Consider the following 17,036-nt stretch of genomic DNA (forward strand, 5'->3'; position numbering starts at 1 on the left):
TGGCCAAATGGGACTGGAAACAGCTGACACACTGCAAGTTTTATTACAGATTACCTGTGAGTAATTTATGTGCCCACACCCTTATACTGCCATGCTGTACTTCTATCACAGCATGATTTGAAGATGTACTTCGTAAGAAGTAACAACCCTGTAAGTTCAAGGGCTTCCTGTCTCACAAAAGGCAGAAGAAACACTCACTAAGACATTCTGGTGACTCACCAAAATGTGGATGTCCATTCTCTTGTGGCTTGTAAAATAAACTATGGTACCAGCATTCCCAAAGTTGCATCTCTACTGTTACCAGTCTTTCACTGCTGGTGTATTCAGCCCAGTGGCTTTGTATAACAATTACCACTATTTCCATGCACAGAACTCCTGGGAACCCTGAACTGTTTGGTGGAATGAGATAACTTTAATTCATAATCTGAGAGTTGACATGGCAAAGTTAGAAGAGATCTTGTTACAATTTTGAAAGTAGATTTTAGCAGCAATGGTGCTCCAAGTAATATCCAACATACATTTTTAATTGCATATTTACTACTGCAAAGGATAAATGAGAAAGAAAAGGAAGAGATGTAAACACAGATCTGCATTTTCAGGGTGAGGAAGCTAATAACGGAACAAATAGTACCAAAGTAAACTATGCTGACAAAGCTAGAGAATGAAAGCCTTGATCCACGTGACAACTTGCCAATATAAGCTTCCTGACTACTGTCAGCACCTCTACGCTGAGCTAGCATGAAAAATCTAAAGACAGCTGGATAAGTTCTGAATTTCATTCAAACCAAACTGTTTCAGAGAGACTGACTTTGATGACAATGTGATTAAGATTACCCCAAGCAAAGGAAAAATTTTAAGTACTAGTACTCTGATTTGACTTTGCCATTTCAAGAAATGGCAGTGACCGCTTTAGCTGAATCCAGAAGTATTGGTGTTGTGTAACATAAATATCATCCCAAACGTTACTGAATGTAGTATTATAAATGAAACTCCCCAAAGAAAACCTTTCGTTAAAAAGCAGGTTCAAGTTTCTGAGTGGAAAGAATACACGTCTTGCACAAAGTTTACAAAGCCCAACTGCTTAAAAGCAAGAAAACAAATACTTAAGGACATCATTACTCTCAAGCAGCATAACATATGCATTACACTTATCAAAGATAAAGAATTCCCATAGCAATACATTAGCTCAAGAACACGAGTCCTGCATTTAACCAGATGATTCATCAGAAAGTCAGCCAGTCTGCAGAAAAAGCAAGTCCATCTAGACAGGCAAAGACAAAGCCAGAAAGAGAGCTCAGTAGATAAGCCAGGTTTTCTCCCCCTCCCTTTAAATAATGTCTTTCTTTACCTTAGCTCTGACCTACAATCTTCGTATCCAGTGTTCTTTCGTGCAACTCTGCATGCCTTCTTCCATGCTATTAGTTCAGAAGTTTCCCACAAGGAAATACATACCCTTTCAGATACATACTTATATCAACTGGAAAAAAATTCACCTTTACTCTTTTTTTGCTTCTTCATCACACATACCACTTTGACAGTCAATCATACAATATAAGATTCTCACTAGTTTGCATAGGAAATAGACCCTGTCAATCAGAAGAAAGCATATTGTTATCGTGGCTCGTTAACCCCATGACCCATGCTTACAAGAATTCACTGCAACCTGAAGCGACAAAATAAGTGTGCCAATTGGTTTTTAAAAATACAAGGTTTGCTTTTTACTGGGATTGCAAAAGGACTTGTGAATGCTCTTTGCTTTTGAAAATCAGGCCAATATCTGACCGTAGGGTGAAGCGACCTATTTAGAAATTTTATCCAACAAAACAAGAATTCTACAGAACTTAGTTAAGAATTTAGTTTAGTCACTGTGAGAACCAAAGGGATAGAAATTGTTTCCAATGGAAGTAATATTATGCTACAACCACTGAGGAACACAGCAGTGAACAGATGCAATGATCCAGCAAACTATACTTTTAAGCTTTTCTCACACACTAGGAAAACACATAGAAATAGAGCAAAAGTTTTGAGTTTTCACGGAAAATTATCTTAAAGTCTGGCGACCACATTCTAGTTATTAAAATTATTTATCTGCAACGTTTAAATTCCAGCACAAAGGGAGCTGCATACCACGAAAAGCCATGTGACTCACCAGTGACATTCAGTGAGGCATATTAATTACCTGATATTTGAATTTTCCCAGTTATTTACCCTTCTCAGCAGGTAAGACTAGAGCAAACTTGGGGAAAAAAAAAAAAAAAAAAGTCTCTAAAAGAGATTTTTTTAACCAAACGACCCCAGGGTCAGTAGACATTCGCTGGGGGCCAGCATCGCACCCCTTTCCCACTCACCCCTGCCCAACTGCTTCACCAGGGCTGCGGTCCGGCCCCGGCCTCACGCTCCCAGCGCACTTACTCCCCCTCAACCTTTAGGCACAAAATCTTCACAGAAAACCCGAGATGCCGAGTTTTTCACCTTTCCCCGCTGAGGTCAGTTCGCTCCGGGCTGCGCTCACGCCTTGGCCGCTGCCACCTCCAGGCTGAGGCCCGCGGCGGCCGCCCCCCTCAGCCCCCCCAAAACCCCCCGCCAGCCCCCCCACCCCCCGGGGCCGGGGCTCACCAGATGCAGGGCCATGGGCAGCGTCAGCAGGAAGAGCCACAGATAGAGATGGCAGCTGTTGGTGAAGGCGCCCTGCTCCGGGTCGTGGTACCAGCCCCCGGTCAGCGCCGCCCACACGCCCTGACCCACCAGCCGCGCCGCCGGCGACACCATGGCCGCCGCCCCCCCCCGCCGCCACCGCCGCCGCCGCCGCCCCTCAGCCGCCCGCCGCCGCCGCCGCCATGCCGGGCGCCCGCGGATTCTCCCATGGTGCCCCGCGACGCCGAGCATCCCGCCCGCCCCACCCCGAACCGCCGCCGCCGCCCCCCGCCCCGGGCACAGCCACCCCGCTTCGTCCCCGCCGCGGGTGGGGCGAGATGCGGTGCCACGGTGGGAGCGGGTCGGGGGAGCCGCGCCTGGCTGCCGGTAGCAGGCCGCAGAGGCGGGGAGAGGCCGGGCCGCGGCGAGGGGCAGTTCTGGCGCGGAGGCGTCCGTCACCGCGGCGTCCCGCCCTGGGCGGCCCCGAGGTTGGTTCACAGGTGCGAAAAACGCGCGGCAAAGAGGCAGCACCGGCGTCAGCTCCTCACACACACACCGCCCTCACACACCGGGGCCCCCTCCCCAACCTTCGTCTTGTTTTCAGTGCCGGTTATTAATTTTGCCTGACACATCACGAGTTTTTGAGCTTTGAGCTCTGCCCAGCTTCAGCACTGACCTTTTTGCGCTGTTTTGAGCTGTATTTTGGGCAGGCAGGTGGGAAAATGCCATCAAAAATACTGGGTTTCTTTCAAAAAGGAGTTTAGGGCAAAAGAGTGCTTTGCGTTGAAGAATTTGATGGCAGCTGACCTCAAATTAGCAGAGTGAAGAGGTACAGGGGTGAGGTGGGATGGGGGGGAAGCACAGGTGTGCGAAGCAGCGGGGAGTGGAGCAGAAATGGAGGATAGAGCCCCGTGGAAGCCTTGAGCAGGGGCGGCCAAAGGCAGTGAAGGATGTGGGGCATAAGGGCACAGGGCATATCCCTACAGGATGCCCCTCAAGGAAGGGGTGTAAGGCTGGGCTGCGAACACCAGATCTGATCATACACAGCACTCCTTCCCTCTCACCCTCAGCCATCTGAAAATAGCCATGAACTTCAATTGCACGTGTCCCATCAGCCCCTTACAGGGACATTCCTGCACGTATAGACTTCTACTGTGGTCAGTTTTCTGAAGGATGCATGTATGAAATGGAGGCAGCCAAGCAGCTTAATCATTACTTCACCAAATTTACGCTACTTTCATTGTTCCTTGCTGTGGCTACAGTTTCATGGACTAAACACGCTGTTCTGGTGTGCTTTGTATGGATTTTTTAGACAAAGGTAAGAGACCAAAGATGATACTGTACCACTGTAGTTGTGAGCTAACGAACCCTATCTCATCCCGCTTCATGCTGTTGCAGGTGCTGTGGCCAGGCTGGGTGCTTGTGTTGGCTTGCTGGGAGGGAGGATACGGCTGGGAGCAGGGGAGGAACGGCACCGTTTCCTTCAGCGGCGCAGGCACCCTCGGGTGTCTGTGGATCTATAGCCACAGGACTTGTGTACTTGCTTGGTGAGTCCTTGGCAAGCAGCGAAGCCTCTCGACCTGTACGAAGGAGGCACGGTCCCAGCAGTGACTCCTGCGCTGCCCCTGTGCACCCACCTTACCCAAGCCTCTCCCTTGTTGAGTGGAAATTTTTTATTTTACCCTGTGCAGATTCTTTTCAAAGATGACAAAGCCTGTCAACACAAATGTAATGATTGAATCAAGTGCAGTAGCTGGCTATGAATAATATTTTTGATGTGTGATAATTAAAAATGTTAATTTTTCATAAACTACTGAAGTTGTTTTCCACATGTGTACTAGCAAATAAGATCATTCACATGTACAGCTCCCAAAAAGAAAGATGAGCAAGCAAAGGTGGAAAGGGAAAACTTCAAAACCTCATCCCTTCTGTTTTTTGAGACCTCCTATTTGGAGGTTATTATTTGGAGGCCCCAGGTAGTGCACGATTCATTGGAATGGATATAACAACGAGTCTTATTAGGATGACTTGTCCGCCCATTGCTCAGACCTTCCAACTCTTCCTCATCTTTGGATAATGGGGTTTTTTTCTTGGTATCAGGGTACTTCCAAGCACGAAGGGTTCCTGTGATTTCCAACTCAGGACAGGCGTTCTGGACACAACGCAGACGCACAGTACCACACCTACAGCTGAAGGAGCACCCAAGAGGACAAACGTGACCACTCTTCGAGAGAGAGAGAGAGAGACAGAGAGCCACTGGTGAGAGCCGGAGCAGAAAGCCTCGCCCCACGGTATGCCGTTCCTCCCCGGGGTGAGTAACCCTGCTTGGTGGTGCCGTCAGAGGAGCGATGGGCGCTTTGCAGGGCTCGCTTCGACATCATTTCCATCCCCAGGACTCCTTGGAACAGCAACTGCACACCGAGATCCTAAGCGCGGGGTGATGCAGAAACTCTGAACAAAGAATAACCCAAGTGTAGCAATTGCTAGTGGGTAATGGTACTTCAGAGAGCAAATTTTGGAATAATAGCTCTAAATAAATATTTAAACTTTTCACTGTACTGCAACCAATACCGTGTCTGGCCCAAAACATTCCACACTTAATTAGTTCCTGCAGATTCTTTTAGATAACAGATACAGTTCAAGGTGGAATTTGTGTGGCAGAATGCTTGTATTACAACATACTTTATGGCTTTTATAATAAGGCAAATATGCAGATAAGGAAAAGGCTTGTAATTATCTCTCTGAATAGCTGCAAGGCAATCCCTTATATTAAAGGAAATAGGAAAAGACTCGATAGACATGCTGCTTCTGCATTCTTTATTTTTGGTTAACATGGTTCAGGAAGTCGCTTTCTGCATGATTTTATTTTTGCCCTGCGTGTGCAACTACAGACACTGTTTAGACTGTAGGATAAACAAGGATTTATGACTTTCGGATACTGTAATTTTAATTTTTTTGAATTACTGCCTTTATATTGGAACCTTAGTCCTGCGACATCCAGCCGCCAACCTTGCGTTTCTGTAGGGGCGCGCAGTGCCTCGGCCGCGGGATTTTGGGCGAGCAGCTGAGACGCCTTCCCCACGCCAGCTCCTTCTGCCCCCCACCCGCAGGGCTTCCGCGGGCAGGTGCCGCGGCCGAACCCGCCTCCCCCCTCCGGCTGCCAACCGCGCTGCCGGCGGGCGGGGGCCGCCCCCCCGCCAGCCCACTCGCGTCCCTCGCACTTGCGAGGAAGCGGCTACAGTCGCTCGGGAAGCGGTAGGGTTTTTCCACTTCAGGCCACGAAAGTCTTTCTCTGGAAATAGCAGCCGTACGGCGTTCGCTATTTCCAGGCAGCGCCCCGGAGAAAGAACGGTGCGACCGCGCCGCGCAGAGCCCGGGCCCCCCGCCCATGCGCAGCCAGCACGGGGGGGAAGCCCAGGCGCGGTGGGGGCGAGCGGCGGAGGCAACACGAACCGCGGCCGCTTGGTTTCCTCAGAAACCGCCTGGCTGTCATCCCGGTGAAGCTGCCGGCGGAGGCACCAACCCTCAATCTGCTCCGCCGCCCCGAGGGGCGGAGCGGGCCGGGCCAGGAGAGGCGGCCTGCACCCGGACGCCAGTAGCCGAGCGTCCGGGGGCCAAGGGCACCGCCCGGCTCCGGGCGGCGGGGGGGGCCGGGGGTGCCGTTACACCGCCCCCCCCCGGCGCTGACCGGCGCCCCAGCCCCGCCCACCGCGGCGGCCGGAGCCTGCCAGTCTGCGCGCGTGGGAGGGCGGGCGCGGGCGCCTACCTGCCCACACGCCCGCCCCCGGCGCGCGGCCTGCCCCACGTGACGGCCGGCGGCCAATCCCTGGGGCCAGGGAGCGGGACAGGCGGGAGGGCGGGGGCGGGGCGCCGCCACTCCCCTCCCCGCCTATCCCCGCGCGCGCTTGCGCCCTACCTGACCGAGACCGGTGGCGGCGGCGGCGACCGGGCCACGCCCCCTCCCCCGGCCACGCCCTTTCCCCTCCCGCGGCTCCCGCTCGGCGGCGGCAGGTGAGGATGCGGCTGGGCCGGTGCCCCCGCGTCGGCGGCGCTCGCGGCCGCCGGGGCTGAGGTCGCTGCCATGGCTCTGCCGGGCGCCGGGGCGGCGGCGGCCGCCGGTGGTGGGGGTCCGTGCCCGCTGTGGACGGCGCTGTACGATTACGAGGCGAGCGGCGAGGACGAGCTGAGCCTGCGGCGGGGGGACGTGGTGGAGGTGCTGTCGCAGGACGCGGCCGTGTCTGGCGACGACGGCTGGTGGGCGGGGAAGATCCGCCACCGCCTCGGCATCTTCCCCGCCAACTACGTGACCCGCCAGCCCCGTAGCGGGGCGGCGGGGGGCGGCGGCGGCGCGGGGCGAGGGGACCCCGCGGGGAGCCTGACGGAGATCGACTTTCAGCACCTGGAGCTGCAGGAGATCATCGGCGTGGGCGGCTTCGGGAAGGTGTACCGGGCCACTTGGCGGGGCCGCGAGGTGGCCGTGAAGGCGGCGCGGCAGGACCCCGACGAGGACATCACGGCCACGGCGGAGAGCGTGCGGCAGGAGGCCAAGCTCTTCTCCATGCTGAGGCACCCCAACATCATCGCCCTGCACGGGGTCTGCCTGCGGGAGCCCAACCTCTGCCTCGTCATGGAGTTCGCCCGCGGCGGCTCCCTCAACAGGGCCCTGGCCGCCGCCGGGGCCGGGGCCGGGGCCGCCCGCGGGGGCCGCCGCATCCCCCCGCACATCCTGGTGAACTGGGCGGTGCAGATCGCCCGCGGCATGCTCTACCTGCACGACGAGGCCATCGTCCCCATCCTGCACCGGGACCTCAAGTCGAGCAACAGTGAGTCCCGAGCGGGGCGGGGGGTGGTGAGGAGGGGCCTGCGGAGGCGACGGCGAGGGCGTCCCGGTCCCGCTCCCGGTCCCTCTGCCGCGGCCGGGCTGCAGCGCGGCGCCGGCCCCCGGGGCTGTCGGGGCCCGGTGCTGGCGGTTGCCGTGGCCGTGGCCGTGGCGCGGGGGGCGGCTGCCCGAGGAAACGGGCGGCCGGGCACGGCCGAGGAGCCCCGTGTCACCGGGAGAGGTGGGCGTCGCGACGGGGGTGGCGGCAGGTTAGCTGCCGTGGCTGTGAGCCGGTCACGGGCGCGCTGTGGGGAGGGCAGGGAGAGAGTGGGCTTCACTTGCAATGCAATGCTGGGCGAAGTCCTGCTTTCTCGGGTGGGAGCTCGCTTAAAAAGCAAAGCGAGATGAAATCCTGTGCACAGCCACAACGTTTCTTTTACCCTGATGTGTTGTGTTAGTCCTAGCTTTTAAGAGTTTCAGTAAAGCAAGCACCTTGTAAGGGAAATGTTTAATAGGGGTATCACTTCTGTTCTACTGCCAACCAACCATATGTGTTTCTGGTTTTCATTGCACGCGTTTAGCATTGCTAAAATCCACCCGCTTAGCGAACATTGAGACAGAGAAGACAGTAACTTAAAAACAGTAGAAACTCTTGTGCGGTTGCCAGATCTGCTTTCAGCCGTTGGCATGGACAAAAGCACCTGGAAGAGTGAGGGAGTTGCTCAATTCATGCTTAATGGATCCTTGGTCCATCTGTCAATACAAGAGCATCTAAGATTTTGGCAGTTGTGTTGTTGGAAGGCTGGCTTACTAGAATAGAGGTGTTTATGACTTGCCTTTATAATTGTGTTCTGAATTGGTGACCTGAACATGGAAATCGGCCTGCTTCCATAAATATCTGAAGCCATCTCGACTCTCTCTTTATTCTGAATGTGCCAAATGCGCAGCAATATGTTACTTTTTTTCCAGTTAGGAATCTTTAAGTAGTCCAGCAGAAATAAAAAAGCTTCATTCAAGTTTGAAGCACTTTGTTTAAAAGGCCTTTGCAGCGTGTCTTGAAGGTCATCATGCATGGCTTGTTAAGAGAAGGCTCAGTCATGGGACTGTTCCCGAGAACACTTTCACTGTTTGTTTGATAAAAAAAGGACCTAGCTCAGCTACATTTGTGGTTCTGTCTGTAGCACAAAACAATGAACTCTTGGAATGTACCTTTAGGGTCATGGCCAGTACCTTAATTTCTAGCAAGCTGTCTGTAGGCAGCTTGTGCCCTCGTAGTTTGCTGCTGTGTTCAGAGTGAGCTGCTGTACCTTGAGTATTTAGTGGCTTTTCCCAGACAAAGTGGGTTGCTGCATGCTAGCCTCCTAAATTGACAATGGCAAAGTCCGTATCTGAAATGAATTCATAACCCTGTGGTTTAGCGTAGCACCTAGACCTGAATTGGTTACTGCTATGAACTGATTACAGTTATCATCTAGGTGAATGTACCTAATGACAGGACGTTTTAAAAACGTGCTTTTGATTATAATCTCAACATATGTGGCTATTCAGCTTTCATTACTGATGCCTGTTACATATGCGCTTAACTTTAGCTACTTAGTTTTCTCACCCATATTTCTTAGTGAAGTTTGAAGACAGTATTGAATACGTTAAATAGAATTATGTCTCTCAATCATCCAACTAAATGATAACACCAGAAGGCGATGGTGTGCTAGTGGCACAATCTACTATAGTAATTTTTAAGTTCAATAACATGAATTTAAAATGACTGTGAATCATGAGTGTATTCCCTGTTCTGATAACTCATCTGTTCATTGAAGATTTCGCTTGATTCTTTTACTGTAGTCTTTTCCAGACTTACATAGTAGGAGTGGAAAGCTGCCAGGGTTGACTGATCCACTTGCTTGGTGTGGATAGTAACAGTGCAGCAGTGGCTATAGCTGCAGAGGGGGATCTGGCAGCACCCATTCCTCAGATGCTCATCGCTGTTTTCCATGGACTGCTAATGGTGGTGGTTCAGTGCTCTCCATTAAGCAGCTCTAGGTAGCATACAAGATGTTTTGTGCTAACTCAGTTATTTTTGTTAAGAAGTAAATTTTCATCCTTTGACAACAAATTAGAGAAATGACTGCCCTTAACGTGGCATTGCAAGGAATGCTCCCGAACTATTTCCCTAGCAAATAGGCAGGAACTAATTTTTCCAGCCAGGGGAAGGGAGCCCATTCCATCAGGATATGTGATCCAGAAGGGATGTGTGTCTGGGCTCGTGGTTGGCAGACAATAGGCAAAGCAAGCATCTCAAAGGCAAGTGTGTTACTTCTCCTCAAGCAATTTTGTGGAGTTGGGATCTATAGGACACCATATCTAGTACAGTTTAGCTGATGCCAAATTGTCATGGCTGGAGAGGAGGTGCCACAAACAGAAAAGCCATGAAAGCAGCAGGATTTTATTAACAGCAGTGACCGCCTAGGTTTGTACATACAAGTTTACTTGGGCTCCTTTTGGGAGGTGGGAAAAGATTTTTGTTTCTGCCAAGGCAAGAAAAAGCAAATAAATAGCTATGCAAATGTCTTCTATATTGGGAAGAAAAACTAACAAACTTGGTTGGGAGGGAAGAACAAGGAAGTAAGGGGTAACTCTCAAGTTTTGTTGGTAGCAGAGTTTGTTCAATTCTGGAGTCTATGTGAAATAATATTTAAAGGTTATTCAAAAGTAAATGAAACAAAGGTGTAAAGAACACTTTTAGCTTTAGGTATGTCTGATAAAATGAAACATAGTAACCATGTTGATTTGCAAATTGTGGGTGCTTTGTAAAACCTTGTGCAGGTGACATTAGGAGAAGTGACTCTGAAAAAGAACATGGTCTATTTTGAGAAAAATTACCTCATAGTCAGTTCTTAAGTTCTTAGATACACTTTCTAGATTAAAGAGATAATCTAAAATTAAGGAGTAAGAGGTGGACTTTACCTATCTAAAACCTGAAGAAAAAATTTGAAAGAAAATTTGAAGTTTTTCAAACCATCGTGGATGGTCAGGGAGTTCTGAATTAAATGATACGTTAACTGAAAAGCAGATACCTTAAAAATTGTGAAAATACTTGAACATTCTTAACTGTATCTCCTGGGTGCAAATTTAGCATACCATCTGATTATGAAGAAGTTAGGTTTCACTGGAAATAAACAGGAATTCATCTACAAGACTGTACAGTAATAGTTACATGTGTATTTTTAGCTCATCTCAGCTGTTTTGCTGACTCTTTGAAAGGGCAACTTTTTTTCTCTGGGGGAATCAAATTGCTTTCTTCTGGTCAAGGACACCCCATTAGTTACGAGACCTGTGATTGTTTAAGAGCTCAGTACAGCCTTTCTTGATACTTTTTTAGTATTCTGAGGAAAGCTAGTAACGTGTTCAGGTTGAGTGTGTAAGTTTTTTACTTTCTCAAGTCTAGTGTAAAGAAAGCAGAAGTTTGTGTTTCTGGGATTGATTTCAGACTGTATAGAACTTCTGCCTCAAAAAAAAAAAAGGCACTTTAGTGCAGCTGCTTTGTTTACGTGTAGGACATTACAAAAAGTTCAGAATATCTTGGTTATGGCATAGACTGATCCATGAATACAAAGTAAAGCACGAAGTTGATTGTGCAGATTATGTGTACTAAGACAATACTGATAACGTACTCTGTGCTTGTTTGTTGTAGATGGATATGCGAGTAGGGTTCAGTTTGCTATGGCTTTCACCAGGTCCTCTGACATCCCAGGATCCTTTGCAGCCTTTGGCCCTCTGAAGGATGTTGCGTTTATATTACTTTTTGAAATTGTCAAGGACAGCTTGAGTTTCAAGGATTGTTGAATAAGGCCATGGACATGACAATGCTAACAAGAGCAATACTTGAAATTTGAAGGAATCAAACATGCAAGTGAACAGTGAAACTGCAGTTAGACAATCCACTTTAATATGACATTCTTCAAACTTGTCTCATGAAAAGCAGGCAGAAAATAGAAATGACTTGGTTTTAAAACCTCAAAAGGAAGTGTGATGTGGTTTGACAGAACTGTTGAATCAGTTGTTTTTGATGAGGGAACGTGTCCTGGAGTTTGAGATCAGCAAGAACAATTATCTCTGATTCCTTGCTCTTACAGGTTATTTGCTGCAGAATCGCTCAAGTTATGCTATTAAACACCTTTAAAATAAGATGGAGATATTTTTCAAGAACTCATAAAAAGTACTTTCTCTCCAACTTCTCTGCCTAACAACTTCAGTCTAGCTGTTCGGGGAGAGGAAGAGAAAGAAACTAGATTTAAACCTATCTGACATCTTCTGATCAGATTTTATTTATTCTGAAATCACTGGGATGCATTATTTATCTCTTGACTCTGTACTGAAGAGGGAAGACTTGCTTACATCACAAGAAGAGATGTAAGGGTTACTTATATGTTATTAAATGTTTGAAATTCAGGATCTTCTAATGTACAGTTACCAAGAAAAAATCAAAATTAAATTCTATTACAGTTGTCTTTGGTAGTTTTGAGGGAGAAGAGAGAGATGGCTTTTCAGCAGATTTGAGCTTCAACCTAACTTTCTTTGGAAATAAAGTTCCAAGATGACCTCTAATGGCAATGAAACTTGGAGTTGTTTCTGTCAATAGCACTGTGCCAATTACTGCTCACCCGTTATATTGTAATGCAACTAAAAAACCCCCTGATATTCTACGGGTATGCATTCTGCATCTCCCTCTCCTCATCTGCAGCATTTCTGTTCTCCTGTTCCCTTCCTTATCCTTTGTGTCCCTGCTGGGCTAAGCCTGGCTGTCCCAGAGTGCCCACCTCCCGGACTGGGTGACTCCTGCACCTCCTGCAGCAGGCTGCCTATGCTCTGGTTGGTTTGAAACTGCTTGTGTTGCCAGGCTAGCTGCTAAGCACCTACTGGCTGGCCTCTCTGAGGTCTGGAGAGGAATGAATGTTTTTTTTTTTCTGGCAGAACTAACTGAAGTTCCTCATCTGTAAGGCAGTTGACTTTCATGAAACCCATAGGAACCTTATCTCCAAGGACCTGGTATCACTTTGACTAATGTTAGTCAGATAAAGCAGTGGGCCAGAGGATATTTAGCAGTTTAAAATTGTTACTAGTTTTCCATGCTGTGTTCATATAGGAAATCATGGCAATTAAATGCTTTGCACTATTCTTAATTACTTAAATTGCATAAAGCTAGAAACTGTTTCAGGTACACCAGCTTCCTATTCCATCCATCTCTGTGAGTGGCAGTAACCCTGCCTTGTGCTTTGCTGTAAAGATAATGCTGCTACATTACAACATAAAAACTGGTCATACATCCTGCAGCATCTGGAAGTGTATAGCAGGAAGAAGTTCTAGTTTTAATAACACTGTCCACTAGTATTCTTTTTTTTTTTTTAAAAAAAAAAAAAGGATGACCAAAAAAAAGCAAAATCAAACCACCCACATGCAAACTGTGGTAGGATTGCAGAATTTTGTCGATTTGGGAAATAGCATCTCTTTTTGAAGGTGATGATCTATAAAAAGTTAGTGGGCCATTGAATTCTAGTAAGTTTTTCTCTTGAATGTAGTTATGTCACATGAAAATGTTGCACTTCGTTTCATAAAATGTTGCTCCCAGTAATTTGTTTCATTATTTGATGTGAGCTCAGACTATGTAGATATGGTTTTTATTCTTTTAGAGACCCTGAAGGCTGTTTGGATTCTGTGGGAGCAGCAAATGCTTAGCAGCCTTGAGCGATAGTGTGTCTTCTACCAGTTCATCGAAGGAAATGTTTTGTGTTATGCCTGTTTCATACTCACTTGATATATTTACTTGCTGCATATAAGTATGTTGTATATTTTGTGTTTAGAAAGATACTGGAATTCAATAAAGGACAATTTTGAGTAACTGATTGCTTCAGTTATCTCAATCCGCAGTAGAAATAACTACCACTAAAATGTCATAGAGGCTAATTTCCAGTTGAAGGATGTGTTTCAACACTTAAAATTAGTATTCAGGAACTTCATGGTTTTAATACAATATCTGTCAAATGAAATTTTGTCAACTACTGCTCTGTAGCACGATATTTGTACAGTCTGTAAGCTTCCAGAGGAGGAGTAACATCCAGCAGTTATTTTATTTGTCGATGAAGACTTAATGGCAATAACTATTAATTGGAAAACCAATGTTAATTAATTTAGAACAAATTCCTTCAAAGTTAACAGGGCTCAAGTATATTTACATACAGTCTTTAATGCTGAAAACAAGATTCTAGGCTGAAACAGTAGCTAAATGTAATACAATTAATTAAAAACCCATGAAATTTTAATACTCCTATTTATAATTCATTTTTAATACAGACTTTGATTTTAATGCTTCCCCAACTATGTCCATCTGACAAGTGTAGTGTTGTTCTTTATTTGGTGTTGAGACTCTGCATCTTTAACAGGTAGGATTATTAATTCAAGAATAATGTTACTTCGATCTTTTTCTGGACCTTACTTGGTTCTTCATATCTTTCTCTTCTCTCTGTCTTTTCTTTCTTTCTCATTGTAAGGCACCAAGTGATCAGGTTTACAGCTGGTGGAAGTTTTTTCTTTTTTCCTGCTCAGTGTTGGACTCTTTCCTAGCAGGCTTCTGCAAGAGGCTCATTTTCACCAAGATTTCCAGTGACCTCTTCATGTTCAACATGGGTAGTCATGTCACATTTGCTGACTGTCTTTGAAAGAGTTTTGTTTTGGCACAGCATGATAAATTGAAGTATAGGACTCTGGATTAGAGTGTTTGTGTGTAATATTTGTATATATTGAAGAAGACTTCAAGCATTTCTTGGCTCAATTTTTATTTTAAAGCTGCCACCCTAAGGATACGGTCACACACGTACCTGCCTCTGAAAATTGCACTGAGCTAGCAACCCATTTCCATAGAAGCCAATGGAAAAACAGGCATCTAAATACCTCCAGTGAGCTGTTAAAATACTGACATAGTTTTATTAATTCCCCTAAACTGTGGGAAGTTTACCTGCTGACCATATCACTTGTGAAATGAGGTATTCTACTTAAACAAAAGAATGCAAAATGGGGATGTAATTTGGGCATTGATAGTGTTAGCTGAGATGTGACTGAGTTTTCGGTTACAGATTTTTTTTTTATTTTTTTTTTGCTTCTCTTGGGACTGCAAGCACAGTGCATGCCTTTGGACCCTCTTACCAAATATTAAAAGTTCCATTGAAAAGTTATGTTATGCAGCCTCAAAATAATAGACAAGTAACATATCACTGAACTGTATTTGGATGTTGAATGCTGTTTTGTAGTTTCTTTGACCTTAGGAGAGAATGGCTTTTTGTTTGCAATCTGTAAGTTTTCTTATCACTAAGCATAAACTTTCTTCTAAACATGTTTCAATGTTTTGAGTTCTGAAACACGATGGCCTTGTACAGTGAACATTTGCAAGGAGTGTTTGCAGCATGGGTGATTTCTGTCCTTTAATTTTATTTCTGATGATTTCTCAACATTTAAACTATGGAAATTCATCTAAGTGACCTTCAGTAACAATGCTTCTAAAAAGTGCAGTGATTTTTTTTTTTTTGTGAGCTTTTTTTGTTGTTCTTAAAGGCAAAATTATAGCATTGAAGTCAACAAAAATAGAACTAATAATATATATAGATAAAAATAGGTAAGTTATCATAAATACGAAATGACTTGGCAGTCTGTAGTAGCAGTACCAAAATAAAAACTTCTGTCATAAGTGTACATACCTGGATTGGGAGTTTAAAACTAATTTCACCATTTTTGCCTTGTTTGACCATGTAACTAAGAGCTAACCTCAGATCAGTAACTGAATGAAAGTGGGTGTTTAAATGTTGACACACTTAATGCATCTTAAAGTCATGGGTTATATATGGTAAGATGGAAAAGTTAGGTATTTGTATAATGTCACCACAGAAGTATTCTTCCTTCTTGGAGCTTCCTGCCAAGTTTAACTTTTTTTTTTTTTTTTTTTTTTTTTGTGTGGGGTCATAGCTCCAGTTAAATCAGTCCTAGACATGCCAGTGTTGGCTATATAATCACGCTTTGTTCTCTTCATAGTGACTAAAATCTCTGTGTTGGCAGGTGTGCTATTAACTTGGAGCTGATAAGTTGGCCCTCCCTCTCGAAAATGCGGGAGTAACTGCTTCGTTGCTGTGGTTCATTATGGAACAAATTAACCCTTGGAACTGGTTATATTTTAGTTCTAGGTGCTTGGGCAGTTTTGTGATTTTTCTTTTCCATTATGATTAGATGCCATTGTTCTCTCTGAAACTAATGGTGTTTATTTCCTTGTGTGTTATGTAAAAAGGAAAGAATTGTACTTTTTAACTCATTACTGAATGTTATGCTAATTATTGAGTCAAAAGAACAGGTTTTCCCTTCCATTTTCTCCTCCCAAATAGAAAGAGAGCACTGCCAAGTTTTCAGAGTTCTCATTTTAAAATAAGTGTTTTGCCTTTGCTATTAAAGAATAGAGTTCTTGGAAATGCAGAGTCCTGAGGGGCTATTGCTCAGCTGCTGAAGAAACTGCAAGGACAGATCTCGGGAATACTTCTACCCCACAGAATATATTTCGGGTTTTTTTTTTTTTTTTTTCACTCCCAAGTTTTGTATTAAAAAAAAAAAAAAAAAAGTGGGCTCAAATTATATGTGTTTTCTTTTTTTCTGCTTTGTTTTGAAGCAGATTGTTTGGCAAAAATTGCTTTAAAGCACTCTTTAATACTCTTTCAAATATTCTGATAAAAGAAGCTGACAACCAAAGTCAGAATTCTTTATGGAGTGTAGCCTAGTAAAATTGCTCATAGAAATTATATTAAAGGAGTTTCATGTTAACTGATGAGGTTCTAAGGGAACTCAAGGACTAAACTTGACTAAGCATCTAGAACCAGAGTTTGGATTCATACCAGTAGGCATCTTCAAGGCACAGAGGAATTTTTTTTGTCTTCAGTTTATTCAGCTGGTCCTTTTCAATAGTAAATTTCATCAAATATGATGTTATAATGGAAAGAAATAGCAAAGCTGGATTCTATCTTTAAATCTCTGACTAAAACTAGATGTAAAAGAGTTAGATCTATTAATTTTGAAATCTTGCTTGACTTCTCAGTACAGCAGGTGATGTGTGGCTTCATTTATCAGCTAGCTGGGTGAAGAGGCTTCCCCACCCATCTCTAGGCACAGGTTCTCCCTTCTTCCACATGTCAGTGGAATCTAGTCATCTCTGCCTGCACAGTCAGGAGGTCTGGGTTAAATCAGCTGAGGAATCCATCAGGAAACCACTCTTAAGCTGGCCTATTTGCAGGCTTAACTTTCTGCTGTCTGGCTAGTTGAGTCTCCCAAGACTACCCAGTTGCTAGATTCAGTGCGGGGGGGAAGCTGTGAGGATGGAGGGCTACAACTGGAGAGGAGGTTAAGTACTTTAGTGATAGCAAACTCTTACGGTCTCGGTTGTGACATCAGCCTACACCCTTATGCTTCAGTTTGGTTAGTAAGTCACCTTTAAAGGTAGAATGTGTTTTTCATTTTTTATGTATGTATCTATATAAAACTTTTCTAAGCTTCCTTTGAT

The 17,036-nt window shown here is 45.7% G+C and overlaps 2 protein-coding genes and 1 long non-coding RNA gene across 8 annotated transcripts in view; 2 read left to right on the forward strand and 1 right to left on the reverse strand.

The window, feature by feature from the left end:
- Positions 1 to 2,769, reverse strand: part of PCNX2 (pecanex 2) — a 160,505-nt gene extending 157,736 nt beyond the window's left edge. For all 4 annotated transcript variants that reach the window (XM_042795740.1, XM_042795741.1, XM_042795739.1 and 1 more), the window contains exon 1: positions 2,617 to 2,769. In XM_042795740.1, the coding sequence (XP_042651674.1) occupies positions 2,617 to 2,769 (153 nt within the window). The remainder of the gene's footprint in view (positions 1 to 2,616) is intronic.
- Positions 2,770 to 3,864: 1,095 nt separating this feature from the next.
- On the forward strand, positions 3,865 to 5,153 carry LOC116965441. The gene is made up of 3 exons (XR_004409355.2): positions 3,865 to 3,952; positions 4,033 to 4,181; positions 4,735 to 5,153. It is a non-coding gene; the product is annotated as an uncharacterized LOC116965441 (long non-coding RNA).
- Positions 5,154 to 5,814: 661 nt separating this feature from the next.
- The window catches only part of MAP3K21 (mitogen-activated protein kinase kinase kinase 21), a 41,322-nt gene continuing 30,100 nt past the window's right edge, over positions 5,815 to 17,036 (forward strand). The window contains exon 1 of one of the 3 annotated variants that reach the window (XM_042796104.1): positions 5,815 to 7,457. In XM_042796104.1, the coding sequence (XP_042652038.1) occupies positions 6,716 to 7,457 (742 nt within the window). In that variant the 5' untranslated portion in view covers positions 5,815 to 6,715. The remainder of the gene's footprint in view (positions 7,458 to 17,036) is intronic. The other 2 variants (XM_042796102.1, XM_042796105.1) reach the window with 2 other exon arrangements.

The sequence above is a fragment of the Tyto alba genome, unplaced genomic scaffold (genome assembly GCF_018691265.1).
Source record: "Tyto alba isolate M040663 unplaced genomic scaffold, T.alba_DEE_v4.0 Super-Scaffold_22, whole genome shotgun sequence".
In the NCBI taxonomy this organism is placed as follows: domain Eukaryota; kingdom Metazoa; phylum Chordata; class Aves; order Strigiformes; family Tytonidae; genus Tyto; species Tyto alba.